This window comes from Apis mellifera, linkage group LG7 (assembly GCF_003254395.2).
Source record: "Apis mellifera strain DH4 linkage group LG7, Amel_HAv3.1, whole genome shotgun sequence".
In the NCBI taxonomy this organism is placed as follows: Eukaryota; Metazoa; Arthropoda; class Insecta; order Hymenoptera; family Apidae; genus Apis; species Apis mellifera.
In genome coordinates this window covers 2,069,222-2,096,064 of record NC_037644.1, presented here as the reverse complement: position 1 = coordinate 2,096,064, position 26,843 = coordinate 2,069,222, and the positions used below count along the sequence as shown (strand labels likewise).

At 29.7% G+C, this 26,843-nt stretch overlaps 3 protein-coding genes across 9 annotated transcripts in view; 2 read left to right on the top strand and 1 right to left on the bottom strand.

The window, feature by feature from the left end:
• Positions 1-85: 85 nt before the first annotated feature.
• Positions 86-5,805, top strand: LOC100577026 (mitochondrial amidoxime-reducing component 1). Of its 3 annotated transcripts, none has more exons than XM_003249517.4 (7): positions 86-321; positions 1,440-1,837; positions 3,214-3,465; positions 4,291-4,414; positions 4,495-4,700; positions 5,061-5,132; positions 5,233-5,800. In XM_003249517.4, the coding sequence occupies exons 1-7, from the start codon at positions 307-309 to the stop codon at positions 5,411-5,413; spliced, it is 1,248 nt and encodes a 415-aa protein (XP_003249565.2). In that variant the 5' UTR covers positions 86-306; the 3' UTR covers positions 5,414-5,800. The 3 variants fall into 3 exon arrangements, with proteins under 3 accessions (XP_003249565.2, XP_016768755.2, XP_016768754.2); XM_016913266.2 differs by lacking the exon at positions 86-321 and adding an exon at positions 1,167-1,213 and having other exon boundaries at positions 5,239-5,805; XM_016913265.2 differs by lacking the exon at positions 86-321 and adding an exon at positions 1,167-1,213 and having other exon boundaries at positions 5,233-5,805.
• Positions 5,806-6,106: 301 nt separating this feature from the next.
• Positions 6,107-13,492, top strand: LOC551437 (alpha-N-acetylglucosaminidase). Of its 2 annotated transcripts, none has more exons than XM_016913157.2 (14): positions 6,107-6,414; positions 7,197-7,372; positions 8,167-8,345; positions 8,421-8,639; positions 9,220-9,447; positions 9,957-10,020; positions 10,079-10,224; positions 10,319-10,403; positions 10,500-10,649; positions 10,886-11,028; positions 11,112-11,277; positions 11,542-11,732; positions 12,345-12,730; positions 12,828-13,492. In XM_016913157.2, exons 1-14 carry the CDS (start codon positions 6,330-6,332, stop codon positions 12,941-12,943), a joined length of 2,334 nt encoding a protein of 777 aa, XP_016768646.1. In that variant the 5' UTR covers positions 6,107-6,329; the 3' UTR covers positions 12,944-13,492. The 2 variants fall into 2 exon arrangements, with proteins under 2 accessions (XP_016768646.1, XP_006559874.1); XM_006559811.3 differs by having other exon boundaries at positions 6,109-6,414; positions 7,209-7,372.
• The window catches only part of LOC413153, an 85,478-nt gene continuing 66,425 nt past the window's right edge, over positions 7,791-26,843 (bottom strand). Inside the window, exons 6-11 of one of the 4 annotated variants that reach the window (XR_001703737.2) lie at positions 25,088-25,451; positions 23,651-23,847; positions 19,529-19,918; positions 17,247-17,449; positions 16,688-16,821; positions 7,791-7,946 (exon numbers count right to left, since the gene is read on the bottom strand). Coding sequence is in view for 2 of the 4 variants with exons in the window: in XM_016913155.2 (XP_016768644.1) it covers positions 16,746-16,821; positions 17,247-17,449; positions 19,529-19,918; positions 23,651-23,847; positions 25,088-25,451 (1,230 nt within the window). In the remaining 2 variants the exon portion in view is untranslated. Of the gene's footprint in view, positions 7,947-15,958; positions 16,822-17,246; positions 17,450-19,528; positions 19,919-23,228; positions 23,585-23,650; positions 23,848-25,087; positions 25,452-26,843 lie in introns of those variants that run through there. The other 3 variants (XR_408526.3, XM_016913155.2, XM_006559812.3) reach the window with 3 other exon arrangements.

The window sequence follows — 26,843 nt, the reverse complement described above, 5'->3', positions numbered from 1 at the left end:
GAAAAAAAAGAAAGGAGAAACGTTATCGGTCGAGGCGAGATAAAAAAATTCGTTCGTTCATTGGAAAAATGAATTCTCTCAGTACGGTTTTCACACGTTCCAGACAACGACTGGCGCGCGCACAGCGAGTAATTGGCGGCATCGTAGACCTGCGCCCGATAAATTTACGGATAGGGCGGAAAGGGGGCAGCACTATGCCGGGTCATTGCATAATACCAGCAGCGACACGACACGGAGACCTGGTAATGATCGAGGAACGCGTCTGAGCCTGGAACGACGGTTTGCACGAGTGCCGGGACGAAGATCATGCAAGGACACCCGGTATGTATGTACTTTTGCAATAATTATTCAGATTATCGAGGATATTACATTTTCTATGAATTTCGCTTGTTTTCGCCCTACAAATTCTTCATACTTTGCGCGAAGAGTTCAGTCATCAAATCGACGAGGATGATTTTCGAATGCTGGGACAATGGATTGTGAATTAGATTTTAAGAAAATTAATTAATTATTCAGATCGATGAACAAGACTTAGCTTCGACTTAGAATTATTATTATTATCGACGAAATTTGTGATAAGATCGATGAAAGTTGTGATAAGATAATTGATCGAGATATTTTATCAGACACGTGTAATATGATAAGTGATCATGGGTGGTAAGGATTGGCAATTTTTCAGTGATATTTTTCAAAAAATATGTAATAGCAGATCAGAATTCTCTGATGGGAGGGGGGAGGGGAGGATGATCAAAAAACGGCGAAGAAACGAATAAGCCTGAGTTAAGCCTGTTTGGAGCAAAGAATTCGATTAGCAAACAATGACACAATGCACAATTGCGATGGCACGTGTTCATCGCGGTTTTAACTTCTCGAATGGCAAGTTTGTTTTGTAACATACGTACAAATGAACTAGTTACATAGAAGGTATTAGAGGATATACGTATTTTGCACATGTATTTTAAGTGTGTATAAATCCACTGATAGTAAAAAAAAAGTTGAAATAAATTAATATTGATGCTTATCTAATCTTCGAGAGGAAAATCACTGATAAACGTTTCTATTTAAAATCGCTTTAAAATAAAATGAAAGAGATATAAAAAAAAGTGATTAATATAACGTAATACCATTACATAAAATTATCACAGTTGAAGAAAAGGATGGAAAAAGAATAATTTAAAAGATGGAAACAAAATTTATATATATTCAATTCAAAGTACCATTGAAATTTGATTTATCATTTTATTAAAATTTTCTATTTTGAAAATTTTAAATTTCTTAAAAAAATTTTAATCTCTATTAAAATCCAAGACATTCATTAAGATAATGTTTTCGAAACTGAATTCATTTCCACGTTCCATGAATTAACAGATACCTTACAATCATACTGTCTCGTTTTAAAAGTGATTAATAGTCTCTTCAAGGTTGTCATCTTTTTCTAGGATTGGCGTTCGGCCGTTGCCGTAACGTGCAGCTTCATAATCATTCTCGTTGCGGTGGTGTGGACCGCGAGAAAGACTTCCTACAAACGAAAGGAATCCCGAACAAATGAAACGGAGGAATCGGAGGAATCGGAGAAGGTTGAAAAAAATGTGAATTACGAGAATGACAATGCGAATCACGAGAATGTAAAGAAAAATGACGATAAGAAAGATCCGTCCAACGACGACGACGAAACGATTCCCGAACTATCGAATCCAAATTGGGTAAAGGTGGGCCAGATTCAAGAATTGTACATGTATCCTCTGAAATCTGGGCGTGGGAAAACTTTGAGGGAATGTGACTTCACCCAATATGGAATTAGTTTGGAAGACAAGGGTAGATTCACCCTTAGAGACAGGTAAGATCAGATCTTTTCACATCTATCTTTCCTATTTCTTCTATTTTTATATATTTAATTTCATTTCTGAAAAAAAAAATGAATTTTCCAGTAGTTTGTTAAGTCTAATCTCCTACAAATATACTTTCTATTTCAATCTTAATATTAGATTAGATTGTCTCACTGTCTGTCAAAAATAATAATCACAATCTTTGTTTTATTTTACGCATAATTTAAGATAAAGATCAGACTTTTCACATCTATCTTTCTTCTTTCTTCTATTTCCATGTATTTAATTTCATTTCTGAAAAAAAAAAAATGAATTTTCCAGTAGTTTGTTAAGTCTAATCTCCTACAAATATACTTTCTATTTCTAATCTTAATGTTAGATTAGATTGTCTCACTGTCTGTCAAAAATAATAATCACAATCTTTGTTTTATTTTACGCATAATTTAAGATAAAGATCAGACTTTTCACATCTATCTTTCCTCTTTCTTTTATTTCCATATATTTAATTTCATTTCTGAAAAAAAGAAAAAATGAATTTTCCAGTAGTTTGTTAAGTCTAATCTCCTACAAATATACTTTCTATTTCAATCTTAATATTAGATTAGATTGTCTCACTGTCTGTCAAAAATAATAATCACAATTTTTGTTTTATTATTTACGCATAATTTAAGATAAAGATCAGACTTTTCACATCTATCTTTCCTCTTTCTTCTATTTCCATGTATTTAATTTCATTTCTGAAAAAAAAAAAATGAATTTTTCAGTAGTTTGTTAAGTCTAATCTCCTACAAATATACTTTCTATTTCAAAATTAATATTAGATTAGATTGTCTCACTGTCTGTCAAAAATAATAATCACAATTTTTGTTTTATTATTTACGCATAATTTAAGATAAAGATAAGATAATTTAAGATAATTTTAACATTAGCTGTTTCTTTATATTAGAAAAAGATATCACTAAATCACGTATATATGATCTTATCTATACTGTTTAGTAAATGAATCATATTATATAAACAAATCAAAAGCTATTTCTTTTTGCAGTAAATACTTTATAAAATTAATACAAATTATTAAAATTATTCTTCGTTCTTAAACATAAGATTCATTTTACTTTCTCCATTCTAACTAATCAATAATTAAGATCATTTCCATCTTATTCAACCTTTAATGAAATTTCAACATTTATTTTTTCAATATCACGAAACACTCCATCAAATTTCATACTCCATGTCATACTTTCACATTTTAAAAATAAAATTACTCTGATATTAATCTTGTTTACAAGAGATTTGAATTTCAACGACTAATAGATTCGATGACACGAAGAACCGAACGCCTCTTATCCCAAAAGAGCGAAAGATGAATCCCCATGCTGTTCATCAGAATGTTTCTAGTGTACAACGAGGAAACTGGCCGATTCCAGACCGGGAGGCAATACCCAACCTTGATCCTGATAAGTTTATCGGCTGTGGACGAGACCAAGGTGAAGCTGGAGGCCGTCGGGATGCCCAGCGTGATTTTCGAGGTTCCAAATTCAACGGAGAATGCTTCTGAAGCCGTTCAATGCACCATGTGGTGGGGAGAGCCGGTGAAGTGTATCGATTGTGGCACAGAACCCGCCGAATGGTTATCAAGGTCTCCATTTGTATCTTCTTATTCGATCAATTGTACATTCATTCTTCTTTTTTCTCCCTTCTTTTTAATGAGCCTATATAATTATATAATTTAACTCCATCTATTTTTGGAATTAATAAGAGCGAGAGTTGTCAATTGCCATTCTTCATATTTGTATTCGATACGAGTATTTTTGAAAAAATTATTCAATTTAATGTATAATGATTTTGCGTGTATATCGTTTTATTTCCTGTGAAAATGATATACAGAAACTCCATCTATTTTTGGAATTAATAAGAGCGAAAGTTGTCAATTGCAATTCTTCATATTTGCATTCGATACGAGTATTTTTGAAAAAATTATTCAATTTAATGTATATAATGATTTCGCGTGTATATCGTTTTATTTCCTATGAAAATGATATACAGAAACTCCATCTATTTTTGGAATTAATAAGAGCGAGAGTTGTCAATTGCCATTCTTCATATTCGTATTCGATACGAGTATTTTTGAAAAAATTATTCAATTTAATGTATATAATGATTTCGTGTGTATATTGTTTTATTTATATTTATTTCCTGAAAATGATATACAGAAACTCCATCTATTTTTGGAATTAATAAAAGCGAGAGTTGTCAATTGCCATTCTTCATATTCGTATTCGATACGAGTATTTTTGAAAAAATTATTCAATTTAATGTATAATGATTTCGTGTGTATATTGTTTTATTTATATTTATTTTCTGTGAAAATGATATGCAGAAGAAAATATAAGATCGTTGTTTTCATTGTTTATTTGAAAAATATGATATGTTCGTGTAATAAAATTTATTCAATTTTCTTCAGATTCCTGACTGGAACCACTTCTGGCCTTCGATTAGGATGCACAATGATGGACAAAAGGAATCTCTTCGTGGAACCGTGGAAAAAATTCACCCAAGTGTATCAAAAACTCAGGAACAAAGACACTGTAATTTCTTTCGATATTTGATTCGATTCCTTTTCCAATTTTGGCGCAATTATTTCGATGCTCGAACAAATGTTTTCCAGGGATTGTTCAGCGATTTAACCAGTTATATGTTGATGACCACGCGATCCGTTGAAAAATTGAACGAGAAATTAGAAAGACCAGTTCCTACTCTACAATTTCGTCCAAATATTTTGGTTTCCACGCAACAACCGTTCGAGGAGGATAATTGGGAATGGATAAAAATTGGGGAACGCGTCGTGATTAGAAACGTCAAACCGTGTTCACGGTATGGTAAAAATATTTTCGATATCACAAGAGATGTATATATATAAAATAATAATAGATAAAATTGAAACGAATTTTGATAGAGAAAAATGTCGATTGATAATGAGATTTATTTATTAAGTTAAAAGCAATTTAAATTACAATTATATTAAATAAAGCAAAATGGAATCAAGAGAAATCAATAATGATAAGGATAGACCTGTCTCATTCTATCCGTCTCATTTCATCTAATATAAATTTTAATTAGTTTAATTAAACTTAATAACTTAATTTATTTATCGATTATTTATTATTAATATTTGTGTTTGTTAAACGTAGAATGAATTAGAAATTATTTCAATAATATAATATTTTTTTGTAGATGTAAATTCGTGGGTGTGAATCCAGAAAACGGAGTAATGGACAAGGAGGAACCATTGAAGACTTTGAGATCGTACGAAAAATCTTATCCTTCTTGAATAATATAAAGAAAATCGAGTGTTATGACATCGATATCGATAATTTTTATGGAATTGGTTTTTAACTTTTTCTAGTTTCAGAGAACAAACTGATCCAGAACGGGTGTCTCTCGAGGGAAAAGCGCCCGTTATGGGAATATATTGCGGATTATATATCCCTGGAAAAGTAAAAATCGGGGATGAAGTTTTTATTCATTCGTCCAGTGATTCAACGGTGGAATTGAATTCTCATCATCGAGAAATAATAAATAGCTAGATAGAAAAAAATAATTGAAAATTAACTCGCTTTGGATGGCCTTCCTTCATTCGAAAGTAGAAGTTTATATAAATGAAAAGAGAGTCAATGTACGTTTACATTCAGAGGATAAATTATGAAAAAATGATATTTTGAGACGAGCATAATCAAATGAGGGATATTCTTCGGATGTTCATAAGACTTCGAGACAATATGATACTATATATCGCGCGATTTTTATGAGATTATCGTTAATTTCAAGCTGTATTGTAATTGTTATGATACGTTATGATAGGTGTGATTGAAAATAAGCGTGACCAGTTTAAGTATTTCTGGTGTTACATATTTTGAGACATGCTATACATATGTTGAAATACTGTTACATTAAAAATAAAATTTTCATTGTTATAAAAGTTTTATCGTTATTATTTCCTTCATACAAAGAATTATTTTTTAATCAATTAACAAAAATAACTTTTTCAAATATTGTATTATATTGATTGAATGAATGAAGAACAATCATCTATCTCTATCTATACAACTATCTCTCTTTATTTATAACACAAATTTAAATTATATTTATAAAATAAATCGATAAATAAACTTCATTTGACATTTACACCAACCTTTCTGTTTTGTTTTTATCTCTAAAATCAATTCTCCAGAGATATCCCATAAATATATATATATATTTACACTCTGTACGATCTCCTAGTTCCTCTTCTCCCACGATTCAAACGATAGGGGTCGTTGGGAAGTGGGGAAATAAGTCGTGGGCAAGTTGTCCAGTCTTGTTGCAGATGATTGATAATCACGGTGGTCAGAGGCCTCATTAGATAAGGAGAAATGGCATAAGTGTAGGAAGATAAGTAATGCGTTCACGACCTTCATCTCTTTCAGTCGTGTGTATCTTCGAGGAGCGATACGTGCACGCAAGATGTTAATCTACTCGTTACTCGTGTCAATAGTTTTTTTTCTTTCTGGATCTTTAACAGTTTTCTGTAACGATACGAATTCAAATGGTGAGAAGAACGATTTTTTTTTTCGTCTAAATCTTTATTTTTTTTCTCTTTAATTTTTTTTGTACTTTCAATTCATTTAAATTGTCTCATCGATGATGAATCGTTCCTCTTTTATATTTTGCTACGATGCTTTTCTGTCAGAATTATGAAAAGTGAAGTTGGCGAGCATCTTTATTTTTATATTTTTTCTTTGGTTTTTCATTTTTCACTCAATATTTTTAATGCATTCTTAATTTTAAAATATTATCTTTTAAAATTTGTAATGGTTGAAAATGAATAAATAGTGAATTGAACTTTACACATATATAATTTCAATTCAATTCAACTATACTTTTGTTTTTAAAGTTGTTCTTCTTTCTGTGATGATTTTTTGTAAAAATTTGAAATCATTATCTTTTTTTCTTTTTAGTTCAATATTTCTCATTATTTTCAATCGAATAAACTATTATAAATTTTATAAAAAATGGTAATAATTACACAAAAAGTAAAATATTTTAATTATTAGTACGTGTAAACTGTTTTGTTTTATATTTCTTTGGAAATAAAATTAAATGGAAAATTTTAATTGAAGTGATGATTTTTATCTTTGTTACAATATCTGTAATAATATAGATAATATAATACAAGTATTATACAACATTGTTTATTGATTTTTATCTAAATTTCAAGAGATTTTAAATAAAAAGGAACGCAAATTGAAAAATTATTATTTAAAAGGACAGAGGTTTAAAGTATTCTGAAACTTTTTCTTGTGTAAATTTTCTGTTTAAAAAAAAAAATAGAAATATGTACAGTATTTCAGAATACTCTAAGTCACATTAGGCCTCGGATTTCATCGGAAGAACAAGCTAATGCAGCAGCAGGTGTCGTTGAAAGATTATTGGGACCTGAACGTGCTAAAAATTTCGTAATGATGGTGAATCCTAATTTTACTTCTCCTGGAAAAGATTCTTTTTTGGTAATTTGTATTTATAATACAATATAAATAATATATACATTAAAATAAGCTCTTGATTTAATTAAATATACATAATTCTAATTTTTTTTAATTTTCTATATTTTTCGTTCACGTGAATCCAATAAATTTAATCAAATTTTTGATATCATGATAAAAGAGACTGATTAGAAAATAATATACAAAATATACATGAATACATTACATTATTATAATGTTTTAATTCGAATCATTGATCATTGATCATTAGTTTATCTCTAGTAATTTCTTTCGATTAAAAAGAATTTTCAAAATGTAAACTCGAATGTATTAAAGATCTTTGCTATAAAATTCCAATTTTAAGTTATTTCTTAAATTATAAAGAAGTGACAAGGAGATGAGAGGAGAGCAGAATTATCAGAAGAAATTTCTCAATGAAAAATTTTTCTTATATCATCTCACCATTATTATTATTACAAACATTTTCATTTCCAATTTTATTGCTCATAATACATCATCTTCCTCAGTTTTCACAATAATCTTGAATTTGGATCTTGGATTAAAAAGTACTTAATCATGCCTTAAATGCCTCTTTTCTCTGAAATATTTAAAAAACAATAGAAAACATTAAAATTGACTCTAATACATAATTTAAATTTTTTTAATTCTATTATCTTCATTCCAATCCAATGATCTACTTTGATAATATCAAATAAACAATATTCAATCTCAAATCAATCAGAATCTAAGAAAAAAACTATGTTTAACTTTCTATATTAGTAAAAATCGATAATCTTATCTTCAACCAACGCCATCAGATAAAGAAAAATTCCATGGGTCAAGTCGAAATCCTTGGCACTTCCGGTGTGGTTGCAGCCTGGGGTCTGCACTATTACCTCAAAACCTATTGCAACGTTCACATTTCATGGGAAGGGAATCAAGTCGAACTTCCTGATATCTTGCCTGATGTTCGTGTAAAAATCAGCTCTAACGATAGGTAGACAGATAGTCTGAAGTTAAAAATGCAAAAAAAAAAAAAAATTTCTCTCTACTCAACCCACGAATTGGACAGATTTAGATATTATCAGAATGTGTGCACTCTGGGTTATACTTCTGCATGGTGGCAGTGGGAAGATTGGGAAAAAAATATCGATTGGATGGCCCTTAATGGGATCAATTTGGCGCTTGCTTTTACTGGACAAGAAGCTATCTGGCAGAAAGTCTATCTTCGATTGAATTTCACTATGGAGGAGATCAATGAACATTTTGGAGGGCCAGGATTTTTACCATGGTAATAGTTTTTACAAAATTATGACAGATTATTCGTGAGATAAACCTGTGATTTAGGTGAAGAGGGATTTTAATCTGTTAATTCATTCTTTATCTATTCTTGAAAGGTTCAAAATCACAAACACACTTGAATGAACGATAACAATTGTATGCAATAATTTTTTTTTGACTTTGACAATATTTATTTATAATAATCAATATTCAATTCATGGAATATATCTCTGATTGATTTGATTATAAAAATAAAGAAAAAAATATATTTAACAAAATAATTAAATGCTAGAATAATAAAATGAAATAAATGAAATAAAAAATTACAATATAGTTTAACATGAAACATTGTATTAGCATATTAAAAAAAATAATTGGAATAGATGAAAAAATTTATATTTTTTAATTTTCTCTAAAAATATTCTTAATTTATTTTTTGATCAATTAAAATTCAATTCTATATTAATAAAATTAAATCCAATTATATCAGTAAAAATACAACATTTGATCAGTGCTATTTTTGAAATTGAATTTATTACTTGAATATACTCAATAAAATGTTCTCATTGTAATTATAATTACCTATTTAGGTCTAGAATGGGTAATATGCGAGGATTTGGAGGACCTTTAAACTCGAATTGGCACGATAAATCGATTCGATTGCAGCATCGAATTCTTGAGAGGATGAGGGCGTTAGGAATTATACCTGTTTTGCCTGCTTTCGCGGGTCACGTGCCTAGAGCCCTCCTCAAGCTATTTCCAAAAGCTAATGTAACCAAAAGTGCGGTTTGGAATAACTTCTCAGATAAATATTGTTGGTAAGAAAATTAGGATAAATAGAAATTTATTCTATATTAAGAGATTAATGAATAATGACCTGCAAATTACATATTTATCACTATATTCTCTTTTATAATTATTGATTAAATAAAATATTTGGTTAAAAATTTTCAGATCAAAATATGAGATAAATTATCACCTTTTTCTTTTACAAGAAAACAAAGAAGAGTAAATTTACTTATTTTATAATCTTTGAAATTGGATAATATTGATATAATAAAATTGATATGATTTATCAATATAATAAGATTATTGATACATGATGTATAATATAATGCCAATTAAAATTTTCTTTGATATCATTCAGAGATAAAATTGGATTTAATAATAACAAGTTGATATTTTCTTATTCTCTTTCTTCACACTTTAAATTTTTAGATACCACTTTTGAATTTTTCATCAGAATTTATAAATTGTTACTCATTGAAAATTCAAATCTTTATATTTTATATTATTTTAAATAAAAGTGTATATATTTTTATCTCAGCCCTTATCTCTTGGAGCCTACAGATCCTCTGTTCAAACAAATTGGGCAACAATTTTTAAAAACAGTAAGTAAAAATCATAAACAGAAATGTTTATACTCGTTTATGCGTCTATATTTTCCAGTATATCGAAGAATTTGGGACTGATCATGTTTACAACTGCGACACTTTCAATGAAAACGAACCCTACACCAGTGAACTCAAATTTCTGAGGAACATAGGGCATTCAATTTTCGAAGCTATGAACAGCGTTGACTCAAAAGCGATATGGTATTATAATCTATAATCTTCTAGTAAAATAATTTAAAGACAAATTTGAATATTATTCGTATCATAAAGATGGTGTATTGGATTATTCTTCAAGGTTAATGCAAGGATGGTTGTTTTATCATGATTCAGTTTTCTGGACAGAGCCGAGAACTCGAACATTTTTAACTTCAGTCCCATTGGTACTGATCTTTTAATCAAATTTAAAAATTCCACTTAAATTAAGTTAATTCTCAGAATTTTCAGAATTTATAGAATATTCATTTCTCTTTATTTAGGGAAGAATGATAGTACTGGATCTTCAATCAGAACAATTTCCACAATACAAGAGATTAAATTCTTATTATGGTCAGCCATTTATCTGGTGCATGTTGCACAACTTTGGTGGCACCCTTGGAATGTTTGGTTCCGCTGAAATTATTAATCATGTGAGCCTTTCATCTTTAAAGGATACATTTTTTTTTTTGAAAATCAATTTGACTTGTCCTTTCACTTGCATACAATGAATTTTGATTTAGGAAAAAAATCTTTTACTCTTAGTTGTTCAATCATCAATAATTTCCAAGATTTGAATGAAACATATTGGTATTTTAAAAGAGATCCCAGCTTCCTGAAATAAATAGATCAAATATGAAAATCAAATTGACAAATTTTCATTTTCCAGCGAGTTTTCGAAGCTAGAAATATGAATGGCAGTACAATGGTCGGGACAGGTCTAACACCAGAAGGTATAAACCAAAATTACGTCATCTACGAGTTGATGAACGAGATGGCTTATCGTAAGAAACCCGTCAACTTGGATAAATGGTAAGATTAAACTGATTAGAACTCTAATAATATATTAAACACAAAACTGTATTTTTATGAATTCACGTGTCGAATTGTTCTAGGTTCGAAAATTTTGCCAATCGAAGATACGGCGATATCAAAGGGAACGAGCACACTGTTACAGCATGGAAAGGTTTTAAGAACACGGTGTATAATTTCTCGGACACCAGGAGAATTAGGGGGAAATACGTGATCACCATTCGACCAAACTTAAATTTCTTTCCATGGGTGAGTTATATTATCACATCTGTTTCATACTTTTCTTTACACTCAGTGTTCCAATTTAATTTGTATAAATGATGGAGGACATTGTTTCTTGTAATTTTAAAAATAAGAAGAACCTGATACTAAGAAAAGAATATAATTAAGTAAATTTATTCTCACAATAATGTTGAGTTTGTACAATTTTTCTGAATCATTTCACTAATAATATATTCATGTTAAAAGAAAAATTTCCTCGATTAAATTATTTATTTAATATTGACATACTAGAGATGGTATAATAAAGATGCATTTATCTACTACTGGTACGTGTTGCTACAAGCGAGAGACTTGAAACGGAATAGCACCCTTTATCGACACGATGTTGTTGACGTTACCAGGCAGGCACTTCAACTGATAGCTGATGAAATTTATACTGATTTGATAGAATCGTTCAATAAGAAGAATATAGATCTGTTCAAGTAAGTTCCAGATCAGAAATTTACAAGGATTTCACATTCTATCTATAACAGAATGTAAATCAGACTTATCTCATCTATTATAATATATTAAAGCTAATCTGTAATTAATCATAGTTTTAAATCCAAGATAAAATTTCCAATGTGACATGAAAATGAAGTTTGAAGGAAAGATGGATTCTAAATATAAAATTTTTGCTTCAGCCAATTATTTTAAGATGGATAAAATAAAATTTTCAACATTTATTACAGTAACCTGATAACAATTCTATAAATGTCATAATTTATAATGCTTATCGTTGAAATTTTATGTGAATCATCCTATAAATATTCAGACTATTTTATTACCGTATTAATAACGGTTGGATAGATAATATTTAGATTATTATTAATCACGTTTGTACACGCAATATACGATGATGCTGCTTTTTATTAATATCTCAAAAAATGTAATGATTCATTGAAGCTTAAAAGTTTATATATTCGCGTCCATCAATCTTTTTGGAACTACATATCTAATTTTAAAAAATTGCATTAATCACGATAAATCGAAAGAGAGAATCGTAGAATTGTTATATTTCTTTGTTTAATTTTCAAACAATTTTGATCACACAGACAAAATGCCAAACTGTTGTTGGCGCTGTTCGACGATCTCGAGGAGATTTTAGCATCGAGTGAAGATTTTCTGTTAGGAAAATGGTTGAAGATGGCGAAAGATTTGGCCACTGACGATGAAGAAGAGATATTGTACGAGTACAACGCGAGAAATCAGATTACATTGTGGGGGCCACTAGGGGAGATAAGGGATTATGCAAATAAACAATGGTCAGGAATTGTGGCGGATTATTTCAAGCCCCGTTGGGCTATTTTCTTGAACGAACTTGAAACGAGTTTGACCACTGGAACCAGAGTGAATACGACGAGAATTAACAAACGGATATTCGAAAATGTTGAGAAAGCTTTTACGTTCTCTAGAAAAATTTATCCAACGAAAGCAACAGGTGATAAATCTTTCTTTAGATCAGAATTTCTTGATATTATAATTGGAATATATTTAAAAAGAAATTCAAATATAAAATTTTGTTTTCTTTTCTGCAGGTGATTCGATCGATATAGCTGAAAGAATCCTATCCGAATGGTACGATCCACATCTTCCTTTCCATAAAACTTCTCGTCATAACTATAAACAGTATTGGTCGAATTCTTATTACTAATCAGATCGACTATAAAATTGATATTATTAAAATATCTAAGAAATGATATTATTGTAAATATATTTTTAATAAAATTGTGACGAAATTTATAAAAATTTGTAAGAGAAAAAATATATATATATATGCCTGTAATTCTAAAAAAAATTTTATATACGTTAAAAAAAGAGAATTACAATACAATCATCCATCTTCACATTCAATGTTTTGATTGAAAAATCGAAGATACCTTGTATAAAGATCATTATTATTGATAAAAGGACATTTTACAACAATCGAGTAGAATTACAGAATTGGAAACAACGATAGATTCGAGCCAAGAGCAAAAAGAGGAAAATTTGAACAACTACTTGAATAATATAAAAAGGAATTATTAACGAGCATTACTCACTTTATCAAGTACCATCGGTTAGACGTGTGTGAATAAAAGTACATCGCTCCTTGCTCTCATCTTCGCTGGTCGAAATTATGGCAGTAGACGACTAAACGTAATCACTTTCCATTTAATCACTTTTCCTTTTCTCTTCGTTTATTAAAGAATCAAAATCGTCCGTGAGACTGATTGTCGAGAAAAAATCAATGCAATTTATTAGTCGAAAACGCCACGTATATAATTACTCGATTATTATTATTCGAGTCCGCCATTTTTTTTTTCTTCAAATTTGGCCACAAACGCTAATCAACGACCCCTTGCGGCGTTGATCTTTGACAAATCATCAGCTTTCACAATAAATCGGTTTGATCAAACCCTCAATTGGCTAATTTGTGACAATCCTAATGTAACTAATTGTTCGAGTGCAAATTTGTTTTGATTCGTTCCTCTCGTGATAGATTAAATATTCTTAATATTTAAAGTTTTGTAATTGCGTAATCGTGTCATCTATTAATAATTTCTAATTAAAGTATTTAACGCTTTCATTATTTTTGTCTGTAAAATCGAATAAAAGTGACTGTCAATTGAGGGTCAATTGATTCGATTTTTATTTTGTTACAAGTATAGATTTATATAGAAACAGTGTGCATCTAATAAGAGATACAAAATATCTTGTGCATTTCATAAGAATATTCATAATTTGTAAAATATATCTATTATACGTGATAGGGCACCATCGTGGATAAAAGCGTTCTCAAAAATTTTTTGAACAATCGAAAAACGCTTCGCTTTTGTCAACGAGGGTTAGAAAAAATATTTCTGCAGATACGTAATATTTTTTTCTTTCTTTCTTTCGAGATCAATTGATAAACATTTTCTCTGTTTATAACATCCTTTAATTCTATATAAATCAGTTACAGCTAATTATTAGAATCTTATAAGAATCTTTTTAAGCTCGAGAAAGTACTGATAAAATATATATATATATTTTTTTCTAGATTATTTCAAGTAGTAAAGTTTTAAAAATTTTTATGGTTAAGATAAGAAAAAGCGTAAGCTTTTAATAAAAAAGCAAATAGTTATACGATAAGATTGGATTAAATTCATTGACTCGAAATATTACATACCATCAGAAATATTGTAAGAGATTCTAGTCTTATTATAATATACACACATACCCGTAACAATTAGACGACAAAAGGCCTACCGACGCACCAAACGTCTTATGAGATCTCGGATGCGATTGCAGCACAATCTACAGTTCAAATGCTCGTACTATCATCGCAAAGAATATATCTTTCATGTCTCTCGAAAATTACGAAACGTTCTGTATTTCAACATTATCGAAACAAACAATATTTTTTTACAATTTTAAGTAACTCTTCGGATTTCTTCGGATTTCTTAGTTTTTTTTTTCTTTCTATCTATTTATAAAAAAATATTCTACAATTTTACCAACGTCACCGTCGCGATCTAATGGCGTCTATTCACTGCGCTGCTTACAACTACTGTTAGTTGCTAAGAAAATTGTTATATAATATTGGAAAATGAATGTTTGTCACATGGTTGCGTCGTTTCGAGAAAATTTGCGAGTATCATGATATGACTGTCGTGATATGAAATGTATCCGGTCGAATGTGAGGTTCGATGGTTATCGATTAAATCAAAATACGCGCTCATGGTCCCCCGGATATCAATTAAGATCCAACGAAATCACGAATCTGACTTTGGTTGCGTTCGCTTGGTCGCGTGCTTTGCACTCGAATTTGCAAGGCTTAAATTTATACATATGTACAAGGCGCACTTTACGAGTGCCTTCGTCTTCATTTTGATCCAAAAAAAAAAGATCTTGCGATTTGAGGTTAGAAATTGCGAATCTATCGATTACGATGGAAGATACGCGTGGTAAATTAAATTTGTATTCCAAGATCTCAATAAATCTGTGATAAATCTTGCTTTTAATCTAATTACCCTGTATAAATATCTATTGAATATCTATATTGAAATCGCACGATCATTTTTGTTAGATCTCAGATAGAATTTTTAAAAAAATGTACACAAGAATATAAAACAATTTATACGTGAAATATGAAAAGGAAATTATTTAATTTTTAAACAAATAAATAAATTTGTAATTTTCTTTTTAATAAATAGAATTTAAAATATGGAATTAAAAATTTGTTGATATAGGCACTCATAAGGATAATACTAGAAAGTTTATCGAATCATTTAAATCGTGTAGAAATACGAAACTGTGCATTATTAAATTATACAAAATAAAAAAATATTAAAATTATTATTTCGTTCTTGTAACATATTCTTAAAGGGATATCGTTGTTTCAATAAACTGTTCTTCTAAATCCTTTGCATTCTAGCGTGAAGGTGTTCAATTCTTTCAACGCTCACAACATTCGCCCTCTATCTACAGCTATTTAATTAAAATTTGTAAGTAAAACGCCATCTGGTTTTCCAAGTGTCTTATTAATCTCTTCAGAATTATTAATTCGTTTAAACGAACTTTTTATTTCATAAATTGAAAGTTTAAAAAGTTAATATTTATTTTATTTCGATGGAATATTTGACGCTCTATTTTCATTCATTTTATCATTTTTCATTTCGAAAAATAAATTGTATTTATTTAAATTGGATCAAAATGAATATTATCCGAAGAGATAAATCGAGACAATTGAAAATTTATATTTAATTATTTTTAGAGTATAGATTAAGTTACCTCTTACAACTACAATTTAAAAATTCGGCTCTCAGCTAAAAATGATGATCTGACTTATTTTCTTATTTTATTCATTTAATCTGCATTAACAATTTCATAACGTTTCTTCAAATTAATTTTAACATATTCCTTCTTCCAATAATTTGTTTAATCATTTGTAATATTACGTTCAATTTCGAAAATCGAGGAAGTACCGTTTCATCGTGTTGAAAGTGAATTCATAAATGAACGTGTTGTTTGCTATCAAATCATTTGCAATTGTAATTAACATGACGAAATAATTGATTCAGAATAAATGAAAAAGTAATTGATACGCCAAAAGGAATCATTATGCTACATGATGCAATACTTTGAAATAAAGATAATAACTATTTTCACCAAAAAAAACGATTATAAATTATTCCAAAAAAAATGTAATAATTTATCGCAATCATGTAACTAGATTTTCGAATTTTTAAATCGAAATTTTGTATATCCTTTTATAATATTCTGTGTAAAAATATTCCTTCCAGATATCTATGATCAATTTTTAGTTGCTAGAAATCAAAGAAAAATAAAAGAAATGAAATATACAATGTATAATATACAATAAGTATATAAGGATTAATTTCATTTGGTCATTGAATGTTAAGTCGGCTCATACCGTTTTTATCAAACTAATTGGTTAATTGTGGTTTTCTTCGTCACGTTGATCCGTGATATCACCGTTTCTCCATTTCCGTTTCCTGTATAGATGCTTCTGTCACCGGAGGTAGAGGACTTTCTGTGGATATTTGTCTGAAAGTATATCGAGACACGGAAATAATTTATTAACAATTTATTAAATATCCTAATACAAATGTAACGCAAATATTACAAATTATTATAATTTTTACTTCAAATTAAATAAAATTTTCGTGTTTAAAGAGAAGAATTGTTTCAATCTATTTTTTAAATCGTAAAACGGATCAATCGAACGAGTTATCTCGAGATTGTTTCGAAAATTGCATTCAAGCTCAATCGATAAAACAGAACTGTCATGGAACAAAAAGTACATAGATCGGAAACGTTTGCGTTAAAAAATTGCGTTCGCAATTGATGAAAAAATCTCGATAGATAACATTGCTATATTTTACGATTTACATTATGCATAAGATTCGTTTCAATAATTTTGAATCTGCTATGATATCAATATCATAAAATAAAAAATCGATTGTATTTACCTGCCGTTTGTTTGCCAATCATAAGAATCCGGCGCGGAATTGCTTCTACCCGTTCTTTGAAACTGCTCCGTCTTTACGTTCCTAATTATTTTCTTCCCCTGAGGTGAGATCTCCTCGCCTCTTTCCGGGGATGGGGATAATTCTATGCTATCCGCCGCCGTATTCGCCGTTTTTCCACCACCCTTCTTCGGCAAGAATGGATTCTGAAGATCAAAAAATATTTCGATTCAACACTTTCGTTCAAAAAATAAATAAATAAAAAGATAAGAGAAAAAGAAAAGAATCTTCTTCAATTTTGGATTAGCATTATCATCTTCCAGAGACTAGATGATAGAAAGCTAAAAGTAAAATTTCGTGACATTTTCCACGATTTCTCGATTTATTTTTCACGTTATCCTCCTCGAATGAAAACTGATGGAAAAAGCAAAAAGGAGGGGGAGGGAAGGGAAGAATATGAGAATGAAATATAAAAGGCGAGGGAGGCGCTTCACGGTTTATGAGGCCGATACTCCACCGACATTATTGCCGTGTTTACAGAGCCGTCAACCTTCCTTGAACTCGGTTGATATTGACTCGGGCTGCTCATCAAATAATAAGGCCGGAGACGTGGCGTTTGTGGTGAGAGGAGGAGGCGGCGTTTTCCACGCTATGGGAACAGCCGCGTCACGAACAGAAAAACATAAAAGGCTTGACCTCCCCCTCCGCTGTTCATTGCTCGTGACGAGAGATCAAATGTCGGCCGCAATTGAAATTCAACGGGCGACCTCCTCTATCGTAACTGCGATCGAACTGTTGCGAACAACTTTATCAACTTGCCCGATGAGAGAGAGGAAGAAACTCGGCCAAAGTTGATTCAATCGCCCGATGATCGATCTATTTCCTTCAAACTTTGTCGAAAAAACTTTGAAAATTTCTCCAAAATTTCCATCGTAATTATCGAATTGATTTGACAATGAATAAAAAAAAATTTTTATTACATGTGAAATTTTTTTAATCGAAATTGTCAATATCTAACATAATGTTAGGTTTCTATAGATTGTTTATACGATGAACGAGATAAAAAAAAAATGTATTTTTAGATTCATCATTTTTGATCGATCAAAGTTATCAATTTAATACAATATTCTATTTTTTATCTCCTTCAATAGTTTTCTACTCGTCGAGAATGGAATGAAAAATTAGAAAAAGGAGATATATTTAGAGATGTGAATACAAATTGAGAATATAAATTTTTATAATCATTCAACGGAGGAAAGTTTTTCAATTTTTCATTTCGATAAGTTTAAATTTAGAAAACTGATTCGTTACACTGTTTTTTTGAACAGAGTTCATGATATTTCTCTTTCTGTCGTTTTATCCTCAACCACGAAGAATTTATGCAGCGACGATGCGAATCACACTGGAAGAATCACAACGAGGGAATTTTTACGAATGGCTAAGCTTTAACGCCCGATGTCTACGTTATTTCCGCTTTTATCGCCTCGACGACTTACATCAGCTCAAGGTAAAATGATGAACAATTTTACGCGGACGCAAAGACTCCATTTCTCTTCAATGCAATTACACGAGACTGTCTGGCAATAACTATCGTGTCGTCTTAATATTCTCACAAACTGCGAATAAATGGGATCAGGGAACGAAAGGGGGGGGATAAGAAAATTTCCAAAGCTATAAAAGTCCTCTTAAGAAACGTCGAGAAAGAAATAGAAGAAGTTTCACAAGTTACATAAACAAGTTTGCCAATTAAAATTAATGATTTTTCGTTTTTGATTTCCTACGTTTATAAAAATTAAGTACCATCAATTTGTATGTTTGATAATGATTAAAGAAAGAAAAAGATACGTGTATACATATATTAAATTTAATATTAAAATTATTGCAAAATTAATCGAGAAATCTTCTTTGAAGAAAACAATTTCAAGAATCTAAAAATTTCGTGTCCAATAAAATTTATTAAATAAAATTAAAATTAAACGAAATTTATTTATATGACTTTGTGTTCAATTAAAATTCAAAAATACATTATATAATTGAATGATTAGAGATAGAATCAATGATATAACACTTCAAACGCGTTGTGGAATTTATCAATTAAAGTTAATTAAAGATTAGAGAAGTCGATTAACAGTTCTATGCTACACTAATATTAGTTTTGACTTTTAAACATCAGAACTAATCCATGATTTATCGAATAAAAAAAAAATACCAACTCATCCACTTTTAACTTGTGATAATAAAAAAAAATGTTCATTTTATGAAATTGTCTTTAAAATTTCACTTACTTGGAAACTGTGCTGCTTCAGCATAGTTTTGATAAGGATCAAAGTGTCCAGTTTGGGTATTCTCGTAACCACCCGTTCCACTTCCTCGTCCGTAACGGTGACCGGAAGTCGACAGTTGTCGGCTTCGATTGGCAGTGGTTCAGCGCCACGATTGGTCAGCCAAACGTGTTCCTTCATCTCTGATAAAGTAATTCTTTCAGCTGGATCTTTGGCCAGCATTCTTGAGATCAATTCGCGGAGGCTTTGTGAAAGGGCCGGTTTCTCTGGAAATTTTAACGGTTCACTGCGTATTGCCGCTTGAACGCCAATTATACTTCCGGCTCCATCCCAAGGTATTCTTCCGGTCACCAAACAATACAACGTTACTCCCATCGACCATACGTCACACAACTGAAATGTAATTTTATTTTTTTCTTTAATTCTTTTACATCGTTCAATGGTTTAACGATTGTCAATAATTTTAAGTTAAGAATATTTGAGAATCAATTAAGATATTTCATACCATACTTTACACAACTGAAATGTAATTTTATTTTTTTCTTTAATCTTTTTACATCATTTAATGGTTTAACGATTGTCAATAATTTTAAGTTAAGAATATTTAAGAATCAATTAAGATATTTCATACCATACTTTACACAACTGAAATGTAATTTTATTTTTTTCTTTAATTTTTTACATCATTTAATGGTTTAATAATTGTCAATAATATTTGAGTCAAAAACATTTGAGAATCAATTATATTAATATCCTTACTTTCAGATTAAGCTTTTGAAAAATCTTTTAAGAAAAAAGAAAAAACTTTAGAAAATAAGTATTATATTTTATATCTATTACAAATTATACAATATATATAATTATAATAATTGTAATGGTATAATAATGTAATAATAATCTATAAAATTTAAAGACAATCATAAGATTAAATCATTTGATAAAGATGATAATATATATATTGACAAAAATAGTAATTTTATATTTGATGTTACTTTGCTCAAGTTAATATTAGAAATTGAATCATGTTAATCTATTCTTTACTGTCAATAATTTTAAATTAAGAATATTTGAAAATCAATTATATTAATACCCTTACTTTCAGATTAATATTAAGCTTTTGAAAAATCTTTTAAGAAAAAAGGAAAGGCTTTGGAAAATAAGTATCATATATCTTTATATCTATTATAAATTATACAATATATATAATTATAATAATTGTAATGGTATAATAATGTAATAATAATCTATAAAATTTAAAGACAATCATAAGATTAAATCATTTGATAAAGATGTAATATATATATTGACAAAAATAATAATTTTATATCTGATGTTACTTTATGCTTAAGTTAATATTAGAAATTGAATCATATTAATCTATTCTTTACGAAAGTATATTGGATAGAAGAATATGCTTTTAAGAGATTATAGAAGATTGATGGAGATATTCCAAGATGAAAATAAATATTCAAACGTCACGTATTACCATTATCTATTTACGTCATCCATTTCGAAAGTGACACAATTCAAATAACATTGTTTAAAAAATGCAAAAGATACTGTACAAGATATTTATAAAAATTTGGGACACTTTTTGCTCGATTCTAAAGACATTCTAAAAACGAACGAATTGATATCCAGAAATTTGTCATTAAAATAAATCTAAACGAGTTAAGAATAAATATATATACGATAACATTTAAAAAAAAAAAATGTGCTAATGATTGCAAGCAAAAATGAAAAAAATCTGAATTATTTCAATCGATATAATTCTGATAATGTCAACTGTATCATTGTATGATTGTTAATTACAGCTCTCGATGGAAATTGATTAATGTGTCGTTTTCATGGATATAGAGCTCTTTTCAACCAAGTGTTAAAAAGTTCACCAAATCGATCGTGTTGCCGATAAGGTCACCACTGGACTATAATCATGTGAGAGAAAGAGAGAGAGAGAGAGAGAGAGAGAGAGAGAGAGAGAGAGAGAAATTATTCTATATTAAATTATACGTTTCCTCAACCGATCTACATCACGACAGAAACCATAATAACGCGTGTAAATCAGGCCACACTGTGTTTAAGTGAGAGCAGATACAACACTGTTTTCTCTCCTATTACCATTGTTTTGTTTTTACATTGCTCGATGATAATCGGTCGAGGTATGTCTTCTACAAACGAGTGTTTGATCATTAATTATAATTATCGATTATTAATTAATTCTTGGATTATTTTGATCCGCGGATTTAACCTGAGAGAGTAGATGAAATTTTAATTAAATCCTAATGGAATTATATTAACTTGACATTCTGATAATCAGTAATTTACTTGCTTCTTCTTTTTTCTTTTTTTTTTTTTTTTTTTAATTGAAATACTCTTCCACAGGGATGAGCTTGAAAAGTTAATTGATTGCGGTTTCACGTTGTTAATATTAATTATAATACTTGCTTTAAAATATGTATGTAATTTAAATATAATATCTTCCTTCTATCTACTCGCTGTTACTCGAATTTTAAAATATTATTTATATTGTAATGAAAACACATGAATATGATATTTTAATTTTAAATTTTTATAACACTTTTATATCTAATTTAATTTAACATATTTTATGATGGTAAAAAAAATAGATTTTTAAATTTGAAAGAACAAAGATGGAAAAGTCATTAATTTTTTTTATATTTATCTTATTTCTAATAATATGAATATTTATCTTGTGATAAAATTTTTTATATGCAATAATTTGTATTTGAAGATCATTTAATGTTATTCATGATCAATTAAGATGAAAATTAAATTTATCTAATAAATTGCTTAATCATTTTTTCCCTTGTAAACATTCAATAAAACAACAAATTCCTTGTAGCTTTTCAACTTGTAACCTTTTAAGATCATATTGAACAAGATTCAGAAGATTAAGTTAAACAATTTTTCTCTCTAACCGATCATACAAATTCGCAACTTTGTCAGATAATCGATCCATAATCATATCTACTCTACTCTCGATAATTTTATTGGATTCGATAAAATTTTTTAATCAGATGTAATAACTGAAGAACGCGATATAAATTCAGGAAAGGAAAGAAACTTAAATTTGATTTGACAAATTATTCACAAGTGAAGCGTGTCACGGTCGATCTAAATAAAATAGTGAAATGATGGTAACGACTTAACTTTCTTATCAAAAAGTTTCAGGATACGTGTATGTAATTACGTGCATAGAAAGAGCGAAACACAATCAGAAAAGTCGGATTGCGTTGCTCGACATCGATTTCTTAATGGCTTGTGAAATATGCAAGGGAACTTGCAATACAAAGAAACATTTTCCACTTGGATAATTGGGTTAAAGTTAGTTATTTTTTTTTTTTCGTTTTAATTCTGGAAAGGTCTTAAATTGGTCTTAAATAAAAATAAAAAATAATCAGAAACAGAAGAAAAAGCTTGTAATACGACTTTAATTAAAAAAATTTTGAAACATTCAAAACAAATCACGATCATAACATTTAAATTGATGCATCCAAATATAGCTTTAACAAAAAAATTCTTAAAATCAAAATTCCAAGAAGCATGTAACAAAATGAATAATCACTTTCTTATAAAATTTCCAAAATAATAATTTTTTAGAAATACAATATACTTTTTAATATCAAAAGTAAACAGAAATGATATTTTTAACATTTAATCATTATAAAAAGTATCTGCATATCATCATTATACACAGCATCACATTTTAGTTAGTATTATACAACTTCTATTGTAATATATAACAATATTTTCTATAAAAATATAATACCATAAAAATGGAACGTAGGAGAATTTAAAAAAAAAAAACCTCCATTTCATTTCATTTCATCAAAACAAACCTACGCCGTAACGTAATGCCACTTGAATTCCACGATTGAGTTTCTTCAATGAGAAACGAAAAATAAAGATCTATCGCGTTTAAATGAACTCTCTCAATATTATCATCGGACGGTAACGATCGAAAATTGGCGAAACTCGAGTGTAGCGAAGCGTTGGCCAAGGATCGAACGGAGTGGCGGCGTAATAATTCTTCGCCACCTATAAATACCGGACAAAATTGAAAATCGATCAAACGATAGCCCCCCTCCCCGATAGGATACTTACCGTCCCGGAATAATGGGCGCCAGGCGTGGTTGTTTCGGGTGCTGCGAACGCCGGTGTTCCGGCTGGGCCGGATAATAATTCTCCGGATGCCCTCAGCTCTGCGCTAACGCCCAGATCAGCGATCTTGATCCGACCGTCGCTGTCTACCAACAGGTTGCTAGGCTTTATGTCGCGATGGACTATCCTCTGATAGTGCACTGGAACAAATATTTAGATCTCGAACGAATTAGACGAAATTTTAATACGAAATTTTTCTGAAACAGGATCGATCGAACTTTTAACTTAGCGATGAGTAATCTGATATTCTCACGAATTTATGTATTGGGTTGGCAACTAAGTAATTGCGGATTTCACTCAAAATCGATTCGGATCGTCACAATACAACTCGTGAGATTGCAGAGAAGCTTCATGTATCGCATACATGCATCGAAAACCGCTTAAAACAACTTGGCTATGTTCAAAAACTCGATACATGGGCTCCTCACGAACTGAAAGAAAAGCATTTAACGCAACGCATTAACAGCTGCGATTTGCTGAAGAAACGTAATGAAAATGATCCATTTTTAAAACGATTGATAACTGGCGATGAAAAATGGGTTGTTTACAACAATATCAAGCGGAAAAGATGGTGGAGCAGGCCACGTGAACCAGCTCGAACAACATCAAAAGCTGGTATTCGTCGAAAGAAGGTTTTGTTATCAGTTTGGTGGGATTACGAAGGAATTGTCTATTTTGAACTCTTACCACCCAACCGAACGATCAATTCTGTTGTCTACATTGAACAACTAACGAAATTAAACAATGCAGTTGAAGAAAAGCGGCCCGAATTGACAAATCGAAAAGATGTTGTATTCCATCATGACAATGCAAGGCCACACGCATCTTTGGTCACTCGGCAAAAATTATTGGAGCTTGGTTGGATGTTTTGCCACATCCACCATATAGTCCTGACCTTGCACCATCCGATTACTTTTTGTTTCGATCTTTACAAAACTCCTTGAATGGTAAAAATTTCGATAATGATGATGATATCAAATCGTACCTGATTCAGTTTTTTGCTAATAAAAACCAGAAGTTTTACGAACGTGGGATTATGATGCTGCCTGAAAGATGGCAAAAGGTCATTGATCAAAATGGGCAACACATTACGGAATAAAGTTATTTAGTTCCATGAAAAAATTGTCTTTGATTTTCTAAAAAAAATCTGCAATTATTTAGTTGCCAACCCAATACAATATGAAAAAAATTCTAACAATTATACAAAATTATAGAATAAAATATTACAATTTTAATATTAGTATCAAATGTGATCAATATAATTGAGTGATATTGAAAAAAATATATGAAAATATTGTTTAACAAATGTTGTTAAAATTTAAAGTATCCACAAGTTTTATTTGAACGATATGTATGCAGCGTGTATGGAATAATACTCACGATATTCCACCCCCATTACAACATCACGAAAATTCTTCCTGGCAGTTTCCTCGTCAAGGGGTTTGTCGGTGGGCACCTGAAGGATCTCTCCCCTCTGGACCAATTCGAAAACAAGGTAAAGGTTATCCTCGTCCGGGTCGTCGAGAACTTCGACCAATTTCACCACGTTTGGGTGATCCAATTTCTTCAACAACGCGATCTCCCTGTACACTTTGGCCAAAGGGTTGGCCGCACCCTTTTTCCCCGGTGCCATCCTACCGAATATTCCCGCCTTCTTCATCAGTTTCTTCTTGCTCAGAATCTTCATCGCGTATTGAGTCTCGTCCTCTTCGTTGTAAACTAGTTTTACAATCCCGTAAGAGCCCTATAAAACGAGAGAATGATAAAAATCTTTCGTGTCTGTTAGAATAACGCGAGGAGATCAAAGAATTTTAATTTTCGATCGATTTTTTTTTCATGCAATTTTATTATTTCATACAACTTTCTTCGAAGATTTATTTTTCTCCAAAGAGAAAATTGAAGAAATTGTGTTCGATTGATCGACAGGTAGTTAATAAAAATATTTGTTCATCTATGCTTTTCAAGGAGAAAAAAATGTTATTTTAAAACGTGATGTTCTAAAGAGAATTGGAAAAAGAACGTTTCTATAATGCTAATTCATTAAAGTTAAAATTTTCAATATTCCCTGGAGTTTTTCTTTTCTTTGCGTCAGATCTTTTCTTTATTTTATTTTCGTTTCCTTTATTTTGAGAAAATTCACACACGGTTCACATTCTTTTTTAATTTAATTCACAATATTAAATTTTCTGAAAAATTAATCCAACATTCTTGGTAATAATAATTATTGTTTTTTCCAAAATTTTGTTGTATTTTCGATGTTATAAGTACTTACTTATATTAATATTTATTACTTATAATTGTTATAAGTACTCGTAATTAACAATAATCGACATTACTGATTTTTCGCGAATTAATCAATTAAATTTGTCAATCTTCGACGAAAAGTAATATTGAATTATATTGTCGTCTTTCAAGATTTTGAAAATTATTATACCATTTGGAAAGTAATTTAAAGTATTATTTAAATATTAACAGATTTTTTAACAGATTTTATAATTAATATTTTTTCCAAATTATATTACACATATATATACATGACTCTCAAGTAGAAATATATATAATTCAAAACTTTTTTAAATTTCACTAAATGAATTTATTAATTTTGATTGATTGATTGTGAAACAATAGATTGAAATTAATCATAAACTTTATTATTTCTATTATTATATAACCAATATTATTATTGTTATCATTGTCACTGTTATTGTTACTGCTACTACTATATAACAACTATTTCTTGCAAATATTATTATTATACAATCATCAATATTGTGAATAATAGAACATATACACATGCACATATATATATTTATATATATATCAAAGTTTTATCGTGTAAATTCAGAAATAACTTCCTTTTCAAATACAATAAATTTCAAATGAAAAAACTTAGTTTTTGACTCCATGAGAATTGGTAGAAACTTAATCTCGACCTATATATTTCGAAAAGATCAAACAGTGACCGAGAAAAAGTTCGAATCGATGCCGATGTTCAATTTAAAAGTGGCAAACGATATTTCTTCACGTTGAAATAGTTTCTTCATTTTTACCTTTTTCCTCGAAATTCAAGCGATTTATACAATTTTGTTTTATCACTTCAAACAGCGAAGAACGAAATTTTCAAATCTCCCGAGCT

What these genes read in the sequence shown, in the direction of transcription:
- LOC100577026 (XM_016913265.2), top strand. Translation starts at nt 1,181, where the DNA reads ATGGAAACAAAATTTATATATATTCAATTCAAA. An exon ending in TTATATATATTCAATTCAAA is followed by an intron (nt 1,214 to 1,439) that starts GTACCATTGAAA and finishes ATCTTTTTCTAG; the next exon opens with GATTGGCGTTCGGCCGTTGC. An exon ending in CCCGCCGAATGGTTATCAAG is followed by an intron (nt 3,466 to 4,290) that starts GTCTCCATTTGT and finishes AATTTTCTTCAG; the next exon opens with ATTCCTGACTGGAACCACTT.
- LOC551437 (XM_016913157.2), top strand. Translation starts at nt 6,330, where the DNA reads ATGTTAATCTACTCGTTACTCGTGTCAATAGTTTTTTTTCTTTCTGGA. An exon ending in AAAATCAGCTCTAACGATAG is followed by an intron (nt 8,346 to 8,420) that starts GTAGACAGATAG and finishes CGAATTGGACAG; the next exon opens with ATTTAGATATTATCAGAATG. An exon ending in CCCGTCAACTTGGATAAATG is followed by an intron (nt 11,029 to 11,111) that starts GTAAGATTAAAC and finishes GAATTGTTCTAG; the next exon opens with GTTCGAAAATTTTGCCAATC.